We start from the raw sequence: 21,393 nt of genomic DNA on the forward strand, positions 1-21,393 counted from the left end.
AAGAACGCTACGCCACTTACCGAGAAGAGTCTTTGTCCCGGTGGATAAAAGCAGACCTTTTCTTTCACTCTCTCCTTCGCAGAACCTGATGACAGAACAGCGGTGATGACGCCGGCAAGGCGATCCCCGGGGGTGCGCCATCGAGTTTTGCGATCCCCGCTATGACGATATGTAAATTCGGCTCATACAGTGAACACACTAGCGCTGCAAATAGACATTCGATTTTGTCTCGATTTTGGCCTGCATCAGTCTGCATTTGTCTCGCTTTACATCTCCCGCTTTATATCTCCTTTGGCACGGTGGCCACGTGATCACGAAAAAGCGGTCCCGTGACGTCATATCACGTGACGTCACGGCGTCACATGACACCGTTACGTCGTGGTGTCGTGCGACGTGACTCACGTCGCAAAACGTGACGCCTTGACGTCCTGTGGCGTGACGCTGTGGCTTCACAGGGACACGGGACGTCACGTCGTGTGACGCGGTGTCGTATGGCGCGACGTGGCGTCAATCATAGGCCGTTTCAGGTTTTCTCGCTACATTTAGGGGCGATACGCTTTCCGCTAAATTCGGCTAAGAGATGCTTAAGCACGGACGGACGCGATCTCACGATTCGGGCGGAGCCGTACGAGTGCTATCGCATTTAATACGAGGGCGGCGCGTTGATAAATCTCACGCGTATTCTCTAAACACGGGCAACGCTACATAAGTACAGGTGAAAGTTACATTGTGGCGCTGACTCCTGCGATATCATCACGCATATATATAGGGTGACCCAAGTCACCAGGCTCGGTCTAAAATGGACCGTAAAAATTGACGCCTGCACGTAGCAATCTAAACTTTTTGTCAAAGGTGTATTTCACTCGTCGGGTTTTTCTTGTAAAATTACAAAACGTAGCTCCCTTTCTGTAGGAAATAGGGCCAAGAAACTTGCCTGAATGAACGGTGGGCGACGACGCAGACGACCAAGTCGAGCTGCGGGGAGCGTTTGGCGCACGTATTGATAGATGGCGTTGCGAGCAGCGTCGTAATGCGCAACCGACCAGCAAAAGAAAGTAGAAGACACGCAGACGAAATCCGTTGGCAGCAAAAGCGCCGTGGTTATGCAGACGCGTTTTTCTTTTTTTTTCTCTTAAAGTTTTGCTTTTATTGTCCGCATAATTTTTTAACTAAAGGTACATTACAAAAAGATTGTGTTCATTTTAATAAACCACGGCGGATGCGAGCCGCCTCGATAAGAAGGTAGCGCCATCTATCAATGCGCGCGCCAAACGCGCCCCGCGACTCGACTTGGTCGTCTGCGTCACCGCCCCGCCCTCGACACAGGCAAGTTTCTAGGCCCTATTTTTTACAGAAGGGGAGTTACGCTTTCTAATTTTACAAGAAAAAACCGACGTGTGAAATACACCTTTGAGGGAAAGTTTAGATTACTACGTGCAGGCGTCGATTTTTACGGTGCATTTTAGACCGGGCCTGGTGACTTGGGTCACCCTATATATACCTGTTGGCGAGCAGACGCGGACAGGTGGCGGCACTGTCGCGTTGTATGTAACGCATCCCCCGCCGAGCGATTTTGCGAGCTGTCAGTACTCGTAGCACGATCCGCATCTTTTAGCACACTCGTACTAGCCGTCCTCTTTTCAACGTCGGTCCATTCGTCGCTGGATGGACTCGCACGGTGTACACCTTATAAACTTGCACGAACTAAAAGCGTGGAGCGTGTAAGTATACGAAAAGAGACTCATTCACGGTTTGATTTTATACGCAGATATACGGATCGTTTAAGTCGTCGGCTTTACAAACTATAGCCGCAAACTTGGAGCTCTTTGGGGGGCCCACCCTATAAACCGCTTTATCGTGAGCAGCGACATTTTGAATACTCTGGCGCCATCTAGCGAGCGTCAGGTTTTGCGGCCACGCTGAGTGGTTAGAAACGTTGGCGAAAGTGCCCTTCGGGGCGCCACTCCCGCGTTGGTGCGCTAGTTGTGTGTTCCAAAGGTGCTAGGCCAGTGGTTCTCAACCCTGGATGTTTCGCGGACCCCTTGCGGATCGGCGGAGATGATGGAGGACCCCGTTCGCGGTGAGGGGAAGGGAAAGAAATAGGTTAATTATGATAGTCATTTATTAAATGGATATAACTAAGGGCTAGTGTGATGTAGACACAAGAAAACGCACCCGAAAATTGGAAGGTTTCTTCTCAATTGGAGAAAAGACAACTTTTATTGCCATTCTTGACTAATGAGGCTTGGCTTCGCGGACCCCTAAAATGCCTTCGCGGACCCCAAAGGGTCCTCGGACCCCCATTTGAGAACCACTGTGCTAGGCAACCGACTTAGGGCCGCGTCTTGTGTTCTTGTGCGCCGCAGATGGTGTCTTTCAACTCATTGGGAACATGTTGTGCCCCGCATTATGGCATCTACTAGTGCGGCGCTGCCGAGAAGAGCAGCACTGAACGCGCAACCGATAGAAATCGTAGCATACTCAAACTATTGTTTCAGTTAACTGAGATTGAATTTTCCTTCGGGTTTTTTGTCATTTTAGATGAGAATATGTTTGGTGTTTCGTGTCGTCCACAGCAATAAAATATAACGCAAACAATATACGTTAGTTGAGCGCGTTGGTGATAAGTAAAATACAAGAGAGAATAAAACATGAAGGACGGACAAGTGTGTTGTTTTGTTCGCCCTTCATGTTTTATTCCTTTTTGTATTTAATGTGAACAAGGACGTGCGAAAGAAGAGAATTGCAGGGAACGATCGAAGGCAGCTCCCTCCGGCTTGCAGATGTTTATTAAGGTTTTAGTTGTGCATTCCGTATCGACGAGCGTTTCCTCTGTCTAGAGCTCAAAATTGCTAAATCGAAATGTGCCCATTGTTGGAGCGAGTCGATCAACGATTCAAAATCGATGCATGGGCGTGTTTCAGCAATAGAGATTGAAGTTTTCTTTCCACCTTCGTTATGTACTAAATTTCAAAATGAGAAGAATCCAGTCGCGTTGTGACGGGCAACGACAGTTCACGGCTCTCTTGTATCGCGCAGGAGATCGCGATTAAGAAAAACCGATAGAACTAACTTTTTGGCGAGTGCGAGCCACACCCGGCGGCGGAAATGAGCCTTCAACTAAGCGTTGTAGATAATAAAACCGAGTCAACGTTACCACTGCAAGACATAAGCATTAAGATAAATTAAGTTAGGAAAAGTTACAAGCTGAAACAGCGATTCTTACGAGAAAACGTGTGCCCACCTTGCGAGCGTTCCGAGCACACTCGAGAGGATGGAGTTTCGGAAAAGTAATTTCGGCTTACGGACGCAACCCACTGCCGATGGAAGTTTTGGTCATTTGGAAAGTGATGGAGTCTGAAGACATTGCAGCCGCAGTTGCCTTGTCGGATCCCGTGCACGATACCGATGTCATCCGATAATAGTCTGCGCTTTCGGTTGTTACTCGCACAGCCTATTACCGAGCAATGATGTCCCGATGATCAGGGGATCGTCGTCATTGATTCCGCTAGCTCTAATTACATCTGGAAGTAAAATAATATCGAGGAAACCGGAACGGAAAACAACCGAACTTGAAGAAACACAGGCGCCCATGGCGTTCATCCATGTCTTTCTATGGTTCCTTACCGCTCAGGAAAGGAGGAAAGCGGCGGCACCCCTTTCCCTTTTTGTCTCTTGCCCTCTTTCAGCCGGCCGTGACTTTATTTCCCCCCTGATGACTGCGGCCGAGGTCATGGGTCAACGATGGAATCGTGTTGTTTCAGTTTGGGGCGAGCTGTTTGGATTCGTTCGATCGACCGCCCTAGTAATGAATCCAAAGTACTAAAATACTGTCGAAGTACAGTTATCACGAAACAGTGAATCATGCAATCAGGGCATCTGATTCCCCGTCGAAGAAAGGTGGTGTACGTCCTGAGAGTGACGACGTAAGAAACGAATCGTGCGGTTCTCTGGCGCATAGTTGAAAGATGGCTTCTATACTTGTATAAACGCGGATTGAATTAAAAAAAAAAAAATATGTCCCCTTTTCTCAATTTGCCATTCATGAAACGATCGGGGAAATAATTAATATTCTGGTGACGGGTAACCCGCTTTGTAAGCCTTGCCGGAGGTTAAACAAAATGTAAAGCTTAAAAGTAGCCAAAAAAAGAAGAAAAAAAAAAGATGCAGCCAATAATTTTGTTGAACCACGACTCGTCGCGGGAAATGTCCCGGAAAAGTCCTTGCGGGATGACCCAAGACCAGAGAGAAGTGGAAGTGCTAGATGACCGTTTTACTTTATTACTTTCTTTTGCGGATTATTTGATAACGATACGACGTATGCACAAAGGTAATCGGCGAAGAATCGAATACGGTTTTGAGACCTATCGGAACGATCTACTAAAACTCCCTAACGGGGAGGGGTTTTCTTGGGTACTTTTAGCGAACCGGTTACCGTGTACCGCACTAGCGGATCCCTCGAAGCATGCTTTTAAGCGCGCTCCCCGCGGTCGCGGTATCACCCGGGCGCGTGCTCAAAAGCATGCTTCAAAGGCTCCGGTTGTGCCGTACGCGGAACACGGTAACAATTTGCTAAAAGTCTCTATTAGATCGTTTTTGCGTCGCGATGACGGTAGCCGATGCTCCGCCGGCATCTTTGCGCGTGCATTCTAGTATAGGAACTTTCGTAGCTCGTTTGTGGCGTTCCGCAATGTTCCGCGGAACTGAGCTCCGGAATTCTGCGGGCGAGGCTATAGCGGCCCGCATGCGCGGTATCCGCGTCTTCGTTGCGAAGAGCACTGCGGAGAGACGAAAGCGGTCTACGAACTCCGCGTGTTTTATCAGGTATCGTTATCGGAACATCAAAACGATCTGCTAAATCTCCCTAATGTTGAGTTAAATTAGATCGTATCTGCATTACGTTAACGATACTCGATATTCTGCCGGTGTCTTTGCGCGCGGACTGTACCGTTATCGGATGCCGTTATCGGAACGCTAAAAACCATCTACTAAAACTCCCTACTGGCCGTCCGGTTTCTGACCGCCAACTAAGGTTTCACAATCTTTTTAATGTGAGATATCGTTCTCTGCCCTTGCACCATGTCGCACACCCCGCGCAAAAGATCGCCCCTCTTTTTTTTTTTTTTCTTCTTTTTTTTATCACCTAAGGTACGAAGTACACTGCTCGTATCTCGTCCCGTCTCGTGAGTTTGCGTCTGATTGCCAAGGACAATGGAATCGCGCGACGACGGCGGGCCCGTATCTCAGTCGGCCGCGCTGTCGCACTGCGACCGATCGATCGAGCACTGCTCCACTCTCGCGTGGTGATTGAAGCCGGGCCACTTGGATAGGCCTCGCAACAGATTACGCAACACGCGCGCGCGTACGTATACTCGTCTCGTTCATAACACGGCCAGGCGAGCAAAGTGCCTCGATCTATTAGCGCCGATTAGCGCCGAGATGTTTCGGCGGTGCGCTCTGGCGGTTTCTATCCGTGACATCAAGACGATCAACCAACGCCGCGATCCTGCGATTTTTTATGGGGTTTGATTGATTCAACCGGTGATGGCCACAGACGCTCAAAGACGACTAACAAGCGCCGTGACAGTGCACTTTTGGAGCAGTTTCATTGGCTACATTGTGTAGTATACGTCGGCCGCGGTCCAACGTATAGTGCGAAACGGAGTGTCGGCGATTTTCATAGCGCGTGTTTTCGAACCTCAGTTTCACGGCTTCGTCTGTAGACCGCCAGGCGGCGTGAAAATAGGATGAGCTCGAGAAAGCAGGCGAGGGAACCTGCCGTGATGGCTCTTTGTTCTAGTCGCTATAGGTGCGTCGAATTTTGCGGAACTCGCCAATAAAATTTGCCCTGCCGTGACGTCACGGGTTCTGTTTGTGGATCGTCCGTTGCGAGCGACGAGATTGATGGTTTGTGTAAAAAGCACGGCGCGCGTGTAAGCTTGTCATAGCTTTCTTAAAACAACACCGTGAAAGTTGGCAATCTGAAGTAGGTTGCTTCTTTTTTTTTTCCCCGGTTGGCGAGAGCAAAAATGAATCCAGTTTTAGAGGGCACATAAACCCTTCCAGCGGTTATCACCCCTGCAAGCGAAAAAAAAAATGCCGAGTCACTGGCTGTGAACGCATGCAGGGCGTGACGTATTTCGTCGAAGAGGTCTGGTGCGCACGCGCAGAGCGCCTTCCCCAGCCCAGGAGACAAAGGTGGCAGTGCGCAGAAAGCGATTATTGGAAAGAGACCATTGAAAAGCACGGTATCTGGCCGCCGCCATGTTTCTGCTCGTGCGGGCAAGCACGTGCAACTGCAAGGTTGCCAGAGCTACGTTCACGCGCACGCTGCGCGTTCTTGTACGCATGGGACACCAGTGAGACGCCATGCTTGCCATTCTTTACAGACGACTGCAAACAGGGTACCTGGTGGCTGCCGTGTTCCTGCTCGTGTGAGCAAGCGCGTGCTATCGCAAGGCTTGCCAAAGCTATACCTTCACGGACATGCTTCGCGCGCTTGCGCCGGACTCTTTTGATCGCACGCGACGCTAATAGTTCCTGGCAGAATGAGGACGGCGGAGCGTCTCCTTTCGGCATGGCTCCAAGACACGCACCCGTTGCCTTCAGCGGTGCTTTGGCTGCGCGCCCACGCTCGACGCTCAGGAAGCACCATCGATGGGTGGCTTCGTGAGCTTCGAGCGTGGAGACGTGATAACTGAAGGACCTTTCTCCCGTTCTAACCCTGTCAGTGAACATAGCGTACTATATAGCCCCGACCGGGTTAGAACTTCGGGGAGGTCTCTCCCATCTCCAGCGTGAACTTCCCACTTTCAATGACGCTTCGACGTCTGGTGAGCTTCGAGCCTGCGGTCCAAGCACTACGGAGGGCAACGAACGCGGACTGGAGGTATCCCAAAAGAGACGCCTCGCTGTTCTCACTCTCCCGGTAACTATAGCACGTTAGAATCTCTTACTAAACGAATGAAAAATGAAAAGCTTTACATTTACTTAAGTTCTTTTTTTTATTTTTTTACACCGTAATAGTGTTTTGCCATATCTGTCTGAAGTACCTTTCAAATAAGTCATTGACAAGAAACACGTCAGGCGTGGATGGATTATGCAAACACTACGGTCTTTAACAGCACAAATAAAAGATGAAGAGATAATCGGTGAGGTTGTAGGGCGGGTTGTTTACGCGGAGCAACGTCCCCTCATCCAGCGTCACGTTTCTTTTTTAGGTCTTTCAACCTTACGAAAGTAGACTTACGCAACGCCTGTACGACACGTTGACGCGGTCACGTGGGCTCGCTTTCGATCCGAGGAGTGCGGATACGGCAGTGGAACGTCACGTGCCTCGAATCCGCCTCCACTGCGGCGCGTTGAAGTTCAACCAAAGCTCTAACAACTCTTAAAAAACGTTAAGGAAAATACAATAAAAAAATTGTCGGTGCGCTTACTTTTCTTCAGTGCACTCGAAAATTCAATCACTGCGATGAAGGAAAACTCCTCCTAAAATAACTAATGAAAAAAATGTTTTCTAAAAAATTGTTTCTTCGGTAGGACGTTGAACATTTTATTTCACAAAATGCTTAATCGAGTCGTCCTCGATGTCACATCGGGGGAATTCATTTTTTTTTTTCTTTTTTCAAGCGAAAACGAAGTTTTACAAGACGGTCATTGGCATCATTTCGTTTTTTGTTAGGATCTTGGCGATTGTTTTTTTTTTTTTTCCAGTGCTGTCGCAGAAAAGTAGAGACGCTGGCATGTTTGTTTGTTTGTTTGTTTGGTGTGGATCGGGTGTTTAAAATGGAATACTTTAGCTACAGACGAACTAACATAACGCCCAGATGGCGCGCTCTTAGCACTATTTTACCATACGACGAGCGGTTTTTTTTGTTTTTTTTTACTGTTTCTTTTTTTGGTGGCTCACTGCTTTTCCGCTTCTTTCTTTCTGATTGGTTCTTGAACGTTTTTATCAGCTCATGCTGCGCTCCTATTGGTTGCGGAGCGACGATAAGTAGGCACGTCGCAGATCTGGCAGGTTCTCGTTCGATCGAGTTCGACGACCTTTTTCCGAACTTTCCAACGCTATGTTCGACAAAACGTTCGACCGAAGTTCGACCCTTGCACGCACGCGCGATAATTTCGAAAACAAGCTGACACCACCTGGCGGACAGAAAGTGGTCAATATTTTTTTCGGGTGTATTGCATCCACTTGGTTCGCATTACCAACTAACGAAAACATTATAAGTAATCCTGTTTTCTTCTTATATATTGCGTAAACACTGCTAGTCATTTCACAGGATATATAATGAACTACATGCTAAATTATTTGTCTCCCAAAATTCGAAATGTTCGCGTAGAAGCCTGGCGACACTGTCCGTAAGTCGAACTTTGTCGGACTTTGCGAAACGTGCGAAGGTTCGCCGAACCAGTCGAACCTGTGGTTCGACCAAAGATCGCGACATCTCTAATAATAGGATATCTGACACTCGCCACATCCTACGTTTCTTAGGCTTTAAGTGGCTATAAAAAAGGTTAAGGATTTTTTTTTGTGTGTGCGATTAGCCACGTGAGTCCACCATCATGACGCGCTGCGGCGACCAGTAAAACTTGGTAGTTCACCGCCTGGCCTCCGCGAGGTTGCCGCCTCGCTTTGAGACGAGATAATATCAAGATTTTACGGCGATCGTAAACCGCGCGCACACATTTAGGCCCGCGAAAGCGAGGGGCCGTTTACCGCTTATAGCGCCATGATGACACACATTCCGACGGGCGCGGCGATGATCGTAGCTTTGGGGGGAGGTCAACCTCAGCGGGAGAACGCGTAGTGGAACTGGGAACTTCTATGAGCGCCATGCTCGTAGCCTTCTTTCTTTGGGGTATATAAACTGCGTTCACACACTTCTAATCGAGTAGGACCGACTGAGACAAGACCGGTTTTTAATAAGCCTCTCGCAACGGCTTAGGACCGGATGCGCAGCTGCGGTGCTGGTCGGTCCTACTTGATCGCGAGTGTGTGAATGGGCCTTTCCTTACTGGCTGCACGACCTCGAGGCCTCCATACAGGAGGCCTCGAGGTCTACCCACTATTTTTTTGTTTTCAATCGGACATAAAGAATTCTTCGTTCTTACATCTTCGCAACCCATGTGCAAGAAGCAGACGAACTTGTGCTCCTCATAAGAATACTGCTGAACTGTAAGCTGCACGGACCAATCACGCTTGAAGTTTAAAACCATTGACTTCGCAGAATCGTCAAGTGCTCCGTGAGCGTGATCGGCGCTGCAAAGCCAATATAAAACTACGTGTCAATGATCTTGATTTCTTTGTCGTGTTAGAGAATCGGACTGTGGCGAACTCGTACTCTCCCTTTCTTTTGATGACCTATTTCTCTAACAATTCTCTGCTAAGCCTTTACCCTTAAAATATTTTTTTTTTGCCAGTGGAGGATTAAAGTATGGTGTCAAGACACTGCGCAATTTCCTTTTTCGGTAGATACATACCTGTAAGAAGGAGGAAAACTAATAAAGTCATACTTAATATAGAAGAATAGTGTGGGGGAATTGTGACGTCAGAATGTACCTGAGTCGCTAAGAGTCGTTTCTCGCGAATTTAGAGAGAGAGGAACAATGAACACCGACTCTCAACCGACAATTTTCGCAAAAAATTTAAGAAATATATATATTTTAGCGTTATTTTTGTGTGTATTCTACTTTTCCTTGTGTCTTTTCTTTTGCGCCCCCTTATTTGTTACATTTTGAAATGAAAATAAAAAAAATTCTGGGCAGTCGGGATTTGTGATCGACTATCAGGTAACTCTCACCTGGTTATCCTTCCCTCAAATACGAGTTGTTGTTGTTGTTAGCTTGTAGCTAGTTTGTAGCTTGTAGGATCAAGTGGACGCTTCATAAAAGTCCCTTTTCGGTCAAGAAGACATTTCGAAGCATCGCTGATCAGTCAGAACCCTGAAGTTCCCTGCACTCATGTCCCCGAATGACTCCGTCTGTTTTCTTCGCGGGTGGGCCCTTTTCTCCGGAAGAGATAAAAAAAAAAAAAAAAAAAAGTCCGTCATTCGGGGATTTCGTATCTTCTGTACATGAGCGCGGCGAACCGGAATTCTAAAGGCGGGCATTAATTGTAGGAGATTGACCCTGCGAGTCGCTCACTCTGGGCTCCCGACAAGCGAAATGGGAATGATATACAAAACGACCTTGGTTGCGTCATCACCGGCGTTATTTCCGTGCCGGTTCTCTTCGGTTTTATCTGGTTGGCATCGAAACGTGGTTAACGCAACGTGCTTCCACAAATCCCCCACAGTACAACGCACGCGAACGCATCCGCCGCACGTGCACGTGGTCTCGAAACTTCTAGTCACTTATTTCGGGGCTTTCGGTGGTGTATTTCCATTTTTACTCCTATATACCTCTTCCACAAGCGCGCAGCCATCTTGAATGTCGTCACTTCTGCTATGCGGTAAAATATCGTTTGATCTCTCCGCACCGCATAAAACTGTTCACAAAAAAAAAAAAAAAAATCGTGATTGTCACACATTTTTGTTTTGCCTCACCTATATTTTCTCGCATATTCCAGGTTGAAATGTTTTATTATTTTTTCGTCCCGCATACCAGATACTAAATCCACGTGACTGAAGACGACAGGAAACTGAAAACGTCTATAGACGCCTTACACACGTGCCAGATTAGAGCCGCCATTGCAGACCTTCTTTCGTATTGCCCGAGGTGCCGAGCCACTGAAGCGTGCGTTGACGAGTTTACGCAAAGGGCTAGGCTGAGGATACAGTAGAATCTAGAGCGCAAATAACCTGTCCTGCTGTGGTAATAAGGAAATAAAGTAAATAAAATAAGAGAAGAAAAAAATGAAGGTCTGTTATGGCGGCACCGCCCGCGGAGCCGGCATTCCGCAGGGTTCAATCTACGAAAGGTCTCTATTAAATGCAGTAAAATAGAAATGCATTTATAAATATAGTTCTATGGCAGCAAACAGCTCGATCGTGTGTGTTCGTCCTTGGCGTCTCGATGGCTCAATTTACTGAGGAAACTTAGACCCATGTATAATTGACGGAGAGTCACGTGACACTATGTCACATGACGTGACATAATATGACAGTGTAACGTCAAATAAAGGAGCGCCGTCCGCGATTTGTCGACTCCCGGGAGAGGACAAGGTGCCCATGTGGCGAGAGAAGGGATGGCTGGACTTTTTTCTTGTCCGAAGTGCAGCAGGCAAAGGACTCCAAATGATATCATATTGCATATTCATTTAACAAAAAATAAAAAAAGAAGTTGATTTTTTTTTTGACAATATAAAGTTTGCACATCTTTTGTTACAAACCTTGCCCAAAAAAAAAAAAAAGTAACCTTTAATTTTAGTTTTTTTTTTTTTTTTCGTAGAATGAATGAGTTGATGAGCGTGCTTCTGAAGTCTAACTTTTCTCTTCCGAAACGGCTACTCACTACTACTCTATTCAAGCGATTGTCCGCGATAAACGACGTGAACTTTGCGCATATACTGGTGGCTTATCGTTTTTCTAACCTCTTGCGATCCGGTTTACGAAAGCCTTCGATAACTGTCACCATTAGATACCACGACCGTGCAAATATGCCTATTCGGTATTCGGGATATTAATTCCGTAACCTTGCCCCCCCCCCCCCCCCCCCCTCTTTTTTTTTTTTTTTTGTTACATGTAAATTTTTTGTTTCGATTTGTTACCAAAGCGCATCGGGCTGGAAAAAGCTGTGGTAGCTCGTCCAACACCAGATATATACTTTGTTTCAGCTTCGGTCCGAGCGCGGCCTATGTTATCAGCCGAAGGGCCAATCAAACAGCGCAAAAAGTGCAGCGTCATGGCCTGCTCTCTGCGCTTGATAGGACTATAACCGGCGGAGGAGCGCGCACAGAGAGACGGCGAATAGCGGCTGGTCCTATCAACTGCAGAGAGCACGCCATGACGTTGTGCCTCTTTCGCTGTTTGATTGGCCCTTCGGCTCATAACATCGGCCGCGCTCGGACCGAAGCTGAAACGAAGTATAGATAGAAAACCGTCGTGCCGAATTTTCCACGTGACCTATATTGAGGTCACGTGAAAGATAATGCGTAGCGCGAGTTCGTCTGCTTCTTTTGCTGGGGTTGTGGTGACGTCAGAACACCAAGCGATGATTGGCTCTGATTGAAGGATTGGGAGTAGATTTTAAAGCAAGCTGCCTTGAGGTCTACCCAACATCCTTCATTCAGAGTCAACGAGCTGGGCGTCCTGACCTCACCACAACCCCTGCAACAGAAGCAGATGAAACTTGCGGTCCGCATAAGTGATGAACCAGCTAGTGGATCGACGCGGGGCCGCCTAGCTTGCGTCAGCGTCGCCGCCAGCGCATCTCGCAGCGTTCTCACGACGCGGACGCGACAGACGCGACAGACGCGGCGACGCCGAGACGGACGCGCCTGTCGGCGTCTCTCGTCGAGCTGTTTGCCGCTTGGGGGCGGGTTGGGGGGGGGGGGGGGGGGGGTCCACTAACGATGACGTCATGCTCGGGCCTTGACTTCTACGCGGTGTTGGGCTGCGCTACGGTCAGCGTTTGAGTTCAACTCGCGTTCAGTCGGTCAGAACAACACGAGTCTGAGTCTAAGGCTCGCACGGCACTCGTCTCCAATCCGCGCCCCACGCGCTGGCCCCGGGCCGGTGACGAAGCAAATGCAGCACTACGGCTCTCTGTCCAGCTGGTGTTAAAAACACTAAACGTATACGCTTCAAAGTAACGACACTTCAGCCACCTTGGCGCTTGAAATCATTGTTGGCAGTAATTTAAAACTGTATTGAAAAAAAAAAAAAAAAACTCTTTTTAACAGATTGTGGAAGTGCAAAACGAAATCGGTTGCAGCTTTTGACACCGTCTTTAAAGCTTTCTGACACCGTCTTTAAAGCGCCTAGATGAAGACAAAGCATAAATGTAAACGACAGGACAGAGCGCTGTAGCCGACAGAACACATCGAGGAGGGCATACCAGTGACGGTGGTGTAATACGCAGGCGATATGCATGTTTTTTTGTGTGTGTTTTTTTTTCTCTGTGGTTTATTCGGGAGACATGTATGCTACTTATACTACATGCCAACACGATTACATTCCAGTGTAGAGTCAGCGCTGTGTCCTGTCGGTTACCTTTTATCTTGTCCCCGTCTTCGCGCTGTAACTGGACACAAACGTATACTGACTCACATAAAGACGACCAAAACCTCTCAAGGCGCTTGACTGATCAGTCTCTGTTGCCATGGCAATCGCCATTTGGGTCTTTTCAAATCTTCGAACCTTCGAAAGGGTCGCTCTGAACCAGCTGCGCCGAGATCACCATGTCGCTTCATCGTACCGAAAGTGTTCTCGCCAATATAAGCGTCCTTGGTACTGTTTATGCAATCAATTTTTACAATCAACTTGCGCATTTCAAAACGAGAAAACTATCTTTCAATGCCGTTAGGCACCGACCGACGTCGCTTGTATAGTTGCGGTGCAAAGGTGTGCACTTGTTCCGCCGGTGTGAGGATAGCAACATCTCTGTATACGAGAAATCTATTTATAAAGCCACCTGTCACCGCGAATTTAGATCGGATCGCCAAGAATGGAAAGGTCGAGAAGAAACTTCATTCCATAGACCAAAATGGCGACCGAACTGGGTACTTGGTGCTACTTTCCCAGGATCCAGTTACTTTAGGTCCCACTAAAGCGACAAACAAAAACAGCTGACACCGACAAGCCTCAAACACGTGCGGCATGCACGCGAATGTATCTCGGCAGGCTTGCCGTCTCTCGGTGCTCGTGAAGTAAGCACGAGCGATTGCGAGCCTGCCAAAGATACCTTCGGTTGCATGATTCTCCTGTTTGAGGCTTGTCGGTGTCGGCTGTTTTTCTTTGTCGCTTTAGTGGGACTCAGACATGAGCGAAGCTCATTTAGTGGCCCTAGGGGGAGCTGCTTCTCCCAGCACGCGTTTATCAGCACAAGACAACAGTCTGGTGAACTGAATGATAACGGAACTCGGCTCCGATTAGGACTCTCGGAACACAGCCGAGACGCCTCGGTCACAAACTCGAAGCCGTCGGTGACACTGATTCAGCGTGCTTCCTAAGTCGAGATAATATATCCTTCCCTGCGTTCTGTATCAGTGGCAGATGTGTTATCTTCACTCGCTGTACAACCACTAGAGAATGGCCACAAATGGTTCATGGAAACTCCTGTATTGAAGAAAAACACAATCCACTCCAACTGTTGCGCTCGAGGAAACCCTCCCATCCCTGCTCCTTAATAACCCTCGCCAATTCTGGCAAGTTGTTAATCATACCCCACGCTCGCCACTTAACCTGGAAGATGAATTTAAAAACAAAATAGAGGCGAGTCAATGTGCCTCAGTTTTAAATAACATGTTCTCTGCTCAGTTCACCATCCCACGTACTTTAGCATTGTTACCAACCATTGCTAACAACGCCCCTTATATGGATCCGATACATGTTGATTTTGATGGTATTGTAAAAATTATCAAATCTATGAAAGTGTCTTCATCCTGTGGCGTCGACAACATCAACTCTAAAATACTGCAGGGCACAGTGTGTTCGTCGAGTCTTTTTTTAACCAAAATTTTCCAGCAGTCCTTGAATACAGCGGCAGTTCCTGACGATTGGAGGATCGGAAAGGTCATTCCGGTCCACAAGAGCGGTAATAAATCATCTCCCTTAAACTATAGGCCTATCTCTCTTACTTCTGTATCTTCGAAAATACTGGAGCACATAATCCATAAGAATCTATCCATTCGCCTCGATTCCACTTCCTTTTTTAACAAGGCACAGCACGGCTTCCGTAAAAATTTCTCTTGTGAAACACAGCTTCTTTGCTTAACCCATGACCTTTTTACTAACCTCGACTCCGGTTTACCAACCGATGCTGTATTTCTTGATTTTGCTAAAGCTTTTGACAAAGTACCACATAACCAGCTGCTACTAAAACTTTCATCGTTAAACCTTGACACCAACGTACTATCATGGATTAAATCTTTCCTCTCGCAACGAAGCCAGTTTGTTTATACTAACGACTCCTCATCTGCCTTGGCCCCTGTAACATCCGGTGTGCCCCAAGGAACAGTCCTTGGTCCCCTACTCTTCCTTATTTACATCAACGACCTTCCACTCCAGGTGTCCTCATCAATGTGTTTGTTTGCAGATGACTGTGTCGTTTATCGTAAAATAGCATCTCCCTCTGATTCTGTAGCGCTACAAGATGACCTTAACTCTATTAATAACTGGTGTAGTAATTCGCAAATGTCCCTCAACGTTAACAAATGTAAACACATGCGCTTCTCTCGTTCCACCTTCCAAACTTCCTCTACTCTTACTCTTAATGATGTTCCTCTACAACAAACTGACACGTACAAGTATATTGGTGTTCTTCTAACAAAAAACCTCTCTTGGGACAGCCATATCAATTCAGTGGTGTCTGCTGCTAACCGAATCCTAGGTTACCTCCGTCGCAACTTCAGATCTGTCCCAAGTAACCTAAAGCGACTCCTTTACATTTCCTTAGTACGATCAAAATTAGAGTATGCATCCTCCATTTGGCACCCTCACCTTTCTTCACTAACAGACAGTATTGAGGCTGTCCAAAACCGTGCTGCCCGGTTCATTGCATCTGACTACTCACGTTTTTCTAGTGTTACTCGAATGAAATCTGACCTTTCTCTTCCCTTACTTGCTACCCGACGGAAGATGTTTCGCCTGTGCCTATTGCATAAAGTCTATTATTCCCCTCTACTACATCAGACTCTTCTCACTCCGCCAACCTATTCATCCTCTAGACTAGATCATCCGAAAAAAATAGCCCGGCCACGATGTTTTTCCACAGCTCATCAAAACGCCCTTCTCCCCGACGCAATTGTGGACTGGAATGGCCTTCCCGGTGACATCGCAGCCATCGAGGATTCCGCCGCATTTCGCGAAGTGATTCATCAATATTGTGTTACCCACTCCCCTCTTTAACGCCTCACGGCCTTGAGGGTATTGTAATACCGCTGTTACACGGGCACACTTAACCGCGGTTAACTCAGCTTTAACTGCGGTTACGTGGCAGCACAGATGCCGCACTATACCCTCGGAGAGCTATTTCAAAAGAAGTGAAGAGAGCGCGTGCACTGCTTTGATGGGTGCTCAAGATGCTGCCGCGCACGTTCGCCCATAGCTCTGACTGCATCGCCGTAGAATGTTGTCGGCAAGTATTGTGCGCTAACTGTGGCTTAGCGTAACCGCAGTTAAGTGTGCCCGTGTAACAAGGGTATAAATAAATAAATAAATAGACCGTTCTCCGAATGACTCCATGCTTACGATAAAAGTGAAAACACTTCACAGTGGCGTGATCAAAAAACACCCTCGAGCCGGCATGTCCAGACCTTATGTGACGTCACCTGGCAGCACTCGTAATTCTGCAGATGTCTTCGGAATGTCCTAACGTTCCAGTGATGCCCTGGTGTTCATGTGATGTTACTGCATCTTGGGGTTGCAAAGCGCGTGTTTTGCGATGTTGACTGACCCGCTGTATTGATCTTTGTTGTTGTTTTTATCTTTGAGTAGAAGAACGAAACTTTTGAAAAGAGTTCTATTGTAAACCCCCGGACAATATGAGCTGAAACATACGATCTATAGCTTTATTGTTTCATTTATCTCTGATTGTCAGAGTTCAAAGGTTGAGACCTAAGCTTTGCGTTCCTAGTGCAGCTTAAATCGTCCTTAAACACTGGCAGGAAAGCCGAATAAGCGTGGAAGGTTAGTAGCTTCACGAACCGTTTTTGCGGCCACTGCCTCAAGGCGCATTCCGCCAAGGTACTGCATCGAATCTACGAAACCTACTTGACTTCGCCAATACCTCATTCCGTAGAGTGATGCAACTTGGGGGGCAACGACCCTTCCTCCCTCCAACGAATCCGCCTTAAAAGCAGGTCCCAAAAAAATAAATCCTATTTAAAAGGCGAGCCTTAAAGGCAACGTTCTCGCCTCGCGAGCAGTATAGCGACACGAGGACATGAGTCTGCGAGACGTCCCGGGACGGAGCCTCATCTGCGATTGGCCGTCGCAAGCGGGCCACCGATAAGCTTTCCGCGATGCCCCCGTCGCGTTCTAGTCGGTCTCCGTCGTCGTCGGCACAGTTACACAACCGCCGAGGAAGATCGCTTGCTCGCTCGCCTCACACCGCCGCGCATTTCCGACGCCCCGCGATTGCACTCCTCCCCCACTAGCCTGCCGTTACGTGCTCCCGAAGGACCGGCGACGTTCACGTAAATCTCTCCGGTGCCGTCGTTCCGAGACGTTCGTTCGCCTTCGCTGCCTGCCGTCGCACCGGATCTGTCCTCTTCTCTGGCGACCTTGCGGCTAGGAAGACGACGACAACAACAACGCTAGCGGGCTTTCCGGCAAACGGGAAAACATCTCTTTTTTACGACTCATTGTAATTCGCAGTGCTCCTGCTTGGACTTGGAAGTGGTGGTGGCGGAGTCTAGAAGGCACGCGTCGTTGCTGGAATGTTTGCCTTTCTTGTGAGTGGAGAAGGAGGAGAGTGATTACGGCGGGAGTTCTGGACGCGTCTTCTTACTCGGAAAGTGGTGAGTCGTTGTTGTGTTGTTGATTGTCGGAATTGTGGTTACCGAGATACTGCAGTCGTCCTCTGGGGGAACCACAGACCTGGACGACAGTGAGTGGAAGACAGTGTTGGCGTGTTACTCCGTACTCGAGACCGGTATACTACTACTGGTTTGCTGGAAGGATCGTCGGAGCTTGTGTCTGCTTGAGTGAAGGAATACCACGCGCAGGAGGGTTCTGGCCTAGTCGTCTGTCTAGGTGGACAAAGAGGAAGGTAGGTCAAGAAGAACCACGTGACTTTATTGAGAGAGTCTTCAGTACTGCTGGGTCAACCTTGAAGACCTGCATTCCGTGAAACTCAGCCTTACCTCTCTGCATTTAATTCCTCTTGTTTTTGTCGACTGTCTGACTGGGACCCGTCATCAAGAGCCGGAAGCTCGCAACTGGAACGAACCAGACGAGCCAACAAGTCTTATCTTTTCTCTGCTTGTGTTTACCGCCGCCTCTGACAACTCTACCGGAAGCCTTTTTTGAAAAGTGATACTTGGGAGCGAGCGATACGAAGACGAAGAAGGAAGGCGGTTCTCGTAAAGTCGCGCGCTGGCCGTTGAGACGCGCGAGGAGCGCTCTGCCCAGGAGCGGCAGAGGCATTGCCATGGCGCTCAGCAGTGGCCATCCCGGCTTGGGCTTCTAGGCAAGATGCGCAAATGGTTCGGCAAGAGCAAGGAGGCTTCGACGCCGTCGCGCGCGGACTCGCCCAAGACCGGATCTAAGCCACAGTCCAGGTCCTCGACCAAGGCCAAAGCCCTTGGGACCACAGAACTCCTGCACACCCCCAGTTCCTTGGAGAGTTCTGATCGCGGTGGTTCCGAGGAAGAGGAAATTGTCTGGACCAATAACTCAAATCAATGTAAGCGAGTCTATTATTTTTTTTCTTTTATATGACGTGTTTGCTTGCTACTTGAAGCCGACAGGCTTTAGCGTCTGTGTCAATATCCCGCTGAAAGCTCTTGCTCTTTCTGCATGGCTATATATTGTTATGTTGTATTCAATGATCGCCGCCTACTTCGTGAACATATTACCATCGTTGTTGTATTGGTGCATGTTCATCCGAGCGGCTCCTGTATGAAGGAATGTTTAGCTGCAGGTTAACACTTCCAGCGACGTGCACTCGTGGGAGTCACAAGCAGAACCATGTATCCACGCTTCACCTAGTTCTGACCGCGGTGCCTTTAAGCTACATCCTGCCCTTGTTTTATTTACCGCGATTACATGGGCCCCCTACTATCTCCCTAAACCCAAATGTCATCTAATGTTGAATTGGGTAGTACAAAGCTTGTATCTGCTGGACACACAAACCCACCGATGTTGGGTTATTGTCCTCTCTCACGTACCTGGTTCTTACTTGTAGACACTGCAAAGAAAATTGTTCTCGCGTGACGCCCGCATTGGACGGTTAAATGCAGCTGCATCGTGACATGGCGTCTCCGCAAAACGACTGGGTTGATGCTGTCTAAAAAACTGACACCCCTCGTGCGCAACGAACGGCGACCGGTTCTGAGCTGTCGAGAAACGGCCCACATCTTCCAGATAATGTTTTCCCCGATGAATATTTGAGCCTCCAGCACGAGCTTCCGCTCAGCGTGATTTGCCGATCGCACAAGGTGCGTGAATGACAGGTATTTGCGTGTGTATTTATATCGAGACTGTGTAGTCACTACGCGGTGTTCCGGAACGTCTCTCCGATTGGTGTGTTTAGCGTCCTATCCGGCCCATACATAAAAAAGTGTTCCCGAAGTGTAAACAAATGACTTCACATAAGCCGCTGTGTCACGTTGTCAGATGTCGAAATCCTAGTGGTTGGTCATAGAATTGCTGGCGGAAAGCACGACCGAACGTGAGTGCCGATGTCGTCGCGGCGTCCCAACTCCTGGCTGACTGTCTAGCTGTGGACTTTCGAGCTGCAGAGCGTCCTGCAGCAGAACAGGCGTCCGCCACATCCCCCACCACTGCTGGGACACCGCCAGGATCGTGACCAGCGACAGCAAGACACTTCTATGACATCGACAGGCAGAAATCGAGTGACCGCTTTTTTAGTCGCGCTTGACCATAGCCTCCGATATACTGAAAAACCGCATCTCCACGTGGTGAATGATGTTGATTGCGGCGAAGCTCTCGTGGTGCTTGTCTGCGTAGACGCTGAGCCGCAGCATGCCGAGCCTGTCGTTCGTTTTCATCCATGTCACGCTGCGGTCAAATGCTCAAATGCGTATAGGGAGTATTCACTGGACGCCATATTCGTGGGTGCTGTTTGGAGCGCATGCTCAGAACGAGCTCACATCAATAGGCTGCTAAGGCCGGCAATCTTGAGGGTGAGGAATGCACGTTGCAAAAGAACTGTGGAAGCTCGCCATCAGCACGCGCTCAGCAGTCGCGCACACAGCTATGGCCGCCAGTGAATACTCCCTATATAACCACGTTCCATACCGCACATTCTCTTTCTGACATGGATGAAAACGAACGAAAGGCTCGGCGTGCCGCGGCTCAGCGTTTACGCAGACAAGCACCACCAGAGCTTCGCCCCAATCAACATCATTCGCCGCGTGGAGATGCGGTTGTTGATTTTTTTTTTGCCCTACACGAGCACGGGAGCACGTGCTCACGTGCTCGTGAGCAGAGCGCGTGAGCTCACGAGCCGGAGCACTTACAGCCGACGGCGGACGGACATACGGACATGGCTAGCCCCTAAGGAGCTTCGCCCCTAAAAGCCTGGCAGATCGCCACGAGAAGCGACTGCTGAAATGGAAAAGGTGGAGCGGCAGGCAACTGATGAGAGGAGAGCCACGTGACTGGAGTCCCGCTGCGGCGAGACGCCGAAACACACTTCTCCCGAGCGAACAAGTGTGTTTCGGGTCCTCGCCGTTTCAAAAGCTGTGCGCTGACGTCCCGGTTCCCGGAGTAATGGCTCTTTGATGCTCTGCGCTAGCAGATCCTCGCGCTCCAAATCTGCGACCGGGCACCCTATGGCTCCGTCGTCGAACTGCCAGGCTTTGTGAGTATAGAAGCGGCTATGGCTAGACACACCAGTCGGAGACGCGTTCCTCGTGCAATAGTATAGTCACTGACAAACGAAACACAGAGCGTGGTTAATCCCAGATATCTTGTTACCTCTCCTCGACCAATCAAATCGCGGAACTGGCAGCTAAGACAGCCAATGAGCCAATCACGAAACAAGACACGATAAGCCGCTCCCCGTATTTCTTAAACTCTCAATGACCATATGCCGTACAAAAAGGTCCACAAGTTTACTTCCCTGGCGGACACGGACACAGCCAATCACGGCCGATCTAGGCTCAGTGGCGCAAGCTACCCCCACCCCGCTATCAAGGGTACAGCCATTATCATCCATCCATCCATCCAACGGCGAACGATAGAAGGATGCCAGCGAATGACAGAGCTCGGTATGCGATTAATCTAAAACAACGGGATGTCTTGGGTAGGGACGCGTTGCGTCTACCGTAACACGTTAATTTTTTTCTTTCTGGAAAAAAAACCTGTAATTGTAGTTCTATTTTTTTTTTTTTATTACGATGTGTAAGTATCAACGCTACATTGGCCGTTACTGTTCACAGTTTCTCGAAATTAACGCATCATTGAACCGGTACGATCTAGTCATTCCTTGCCCTTTGGAACGATGTGTTCCGACATTTTGAGCTTTTCTTCATAAGCCCCTCAATATCGTGTTTTTTGTGTGTTTCTTTTTTTCCCATTTGGGGAAAGGCGGCGAATG

The 21,393-nt window shown here is 48.5% G+C and overlaps 1 protein-coding gene across 2 annotated transcripts in view; it reads left to right on the forward strand.

Moving 5' to 3' along the window:
- LOC8026095 (cAMP-dependent protein kinase catalytic subunit 1) overlaps positions 1–21,393 on the forward strand; it is a 431,775-nt gene that overhangs the window by 309,547 nt on the left and 100,835 nt on the right. Inside the window, exon 1 of one of the 2 annotated variants that reach the window (XM_042289547.1) lies at positions 17,102–18,513. The exons of the other annotated variant lie outside the window; for it this stretch is intronic. Coding sequence (XP_042145481.1) covers positions 18,303–18,513 — 211 coding nt within the window. The 5' untranslated portion in view covers positions 17,102–18,302. Of the gene's footprint in view, positions 1–17,101; positions 18,514–21,393 lie in introns of those variants that run through there. 2 annotated transcript variants of the gene reach the window in all.

This window comes from Ixodes scapularis, unplaced genomic scaffold (assembly GCF_016920785.2).
Source record: "Ixodes scapularis isolate PalLabHiFi unplaced genomic scaffold, ASM1692078v2 PGA_scaffold12__126_contigs__length_90152505, whole genome shotgun sequence".
In the NCBI taxonomy this organism is placed as follows: Eukaryota; Metazoa; Arthropoda; class Arachnida; order Ixodida; family Ixodidae; genus Ixodes; species Ixodes scapularis.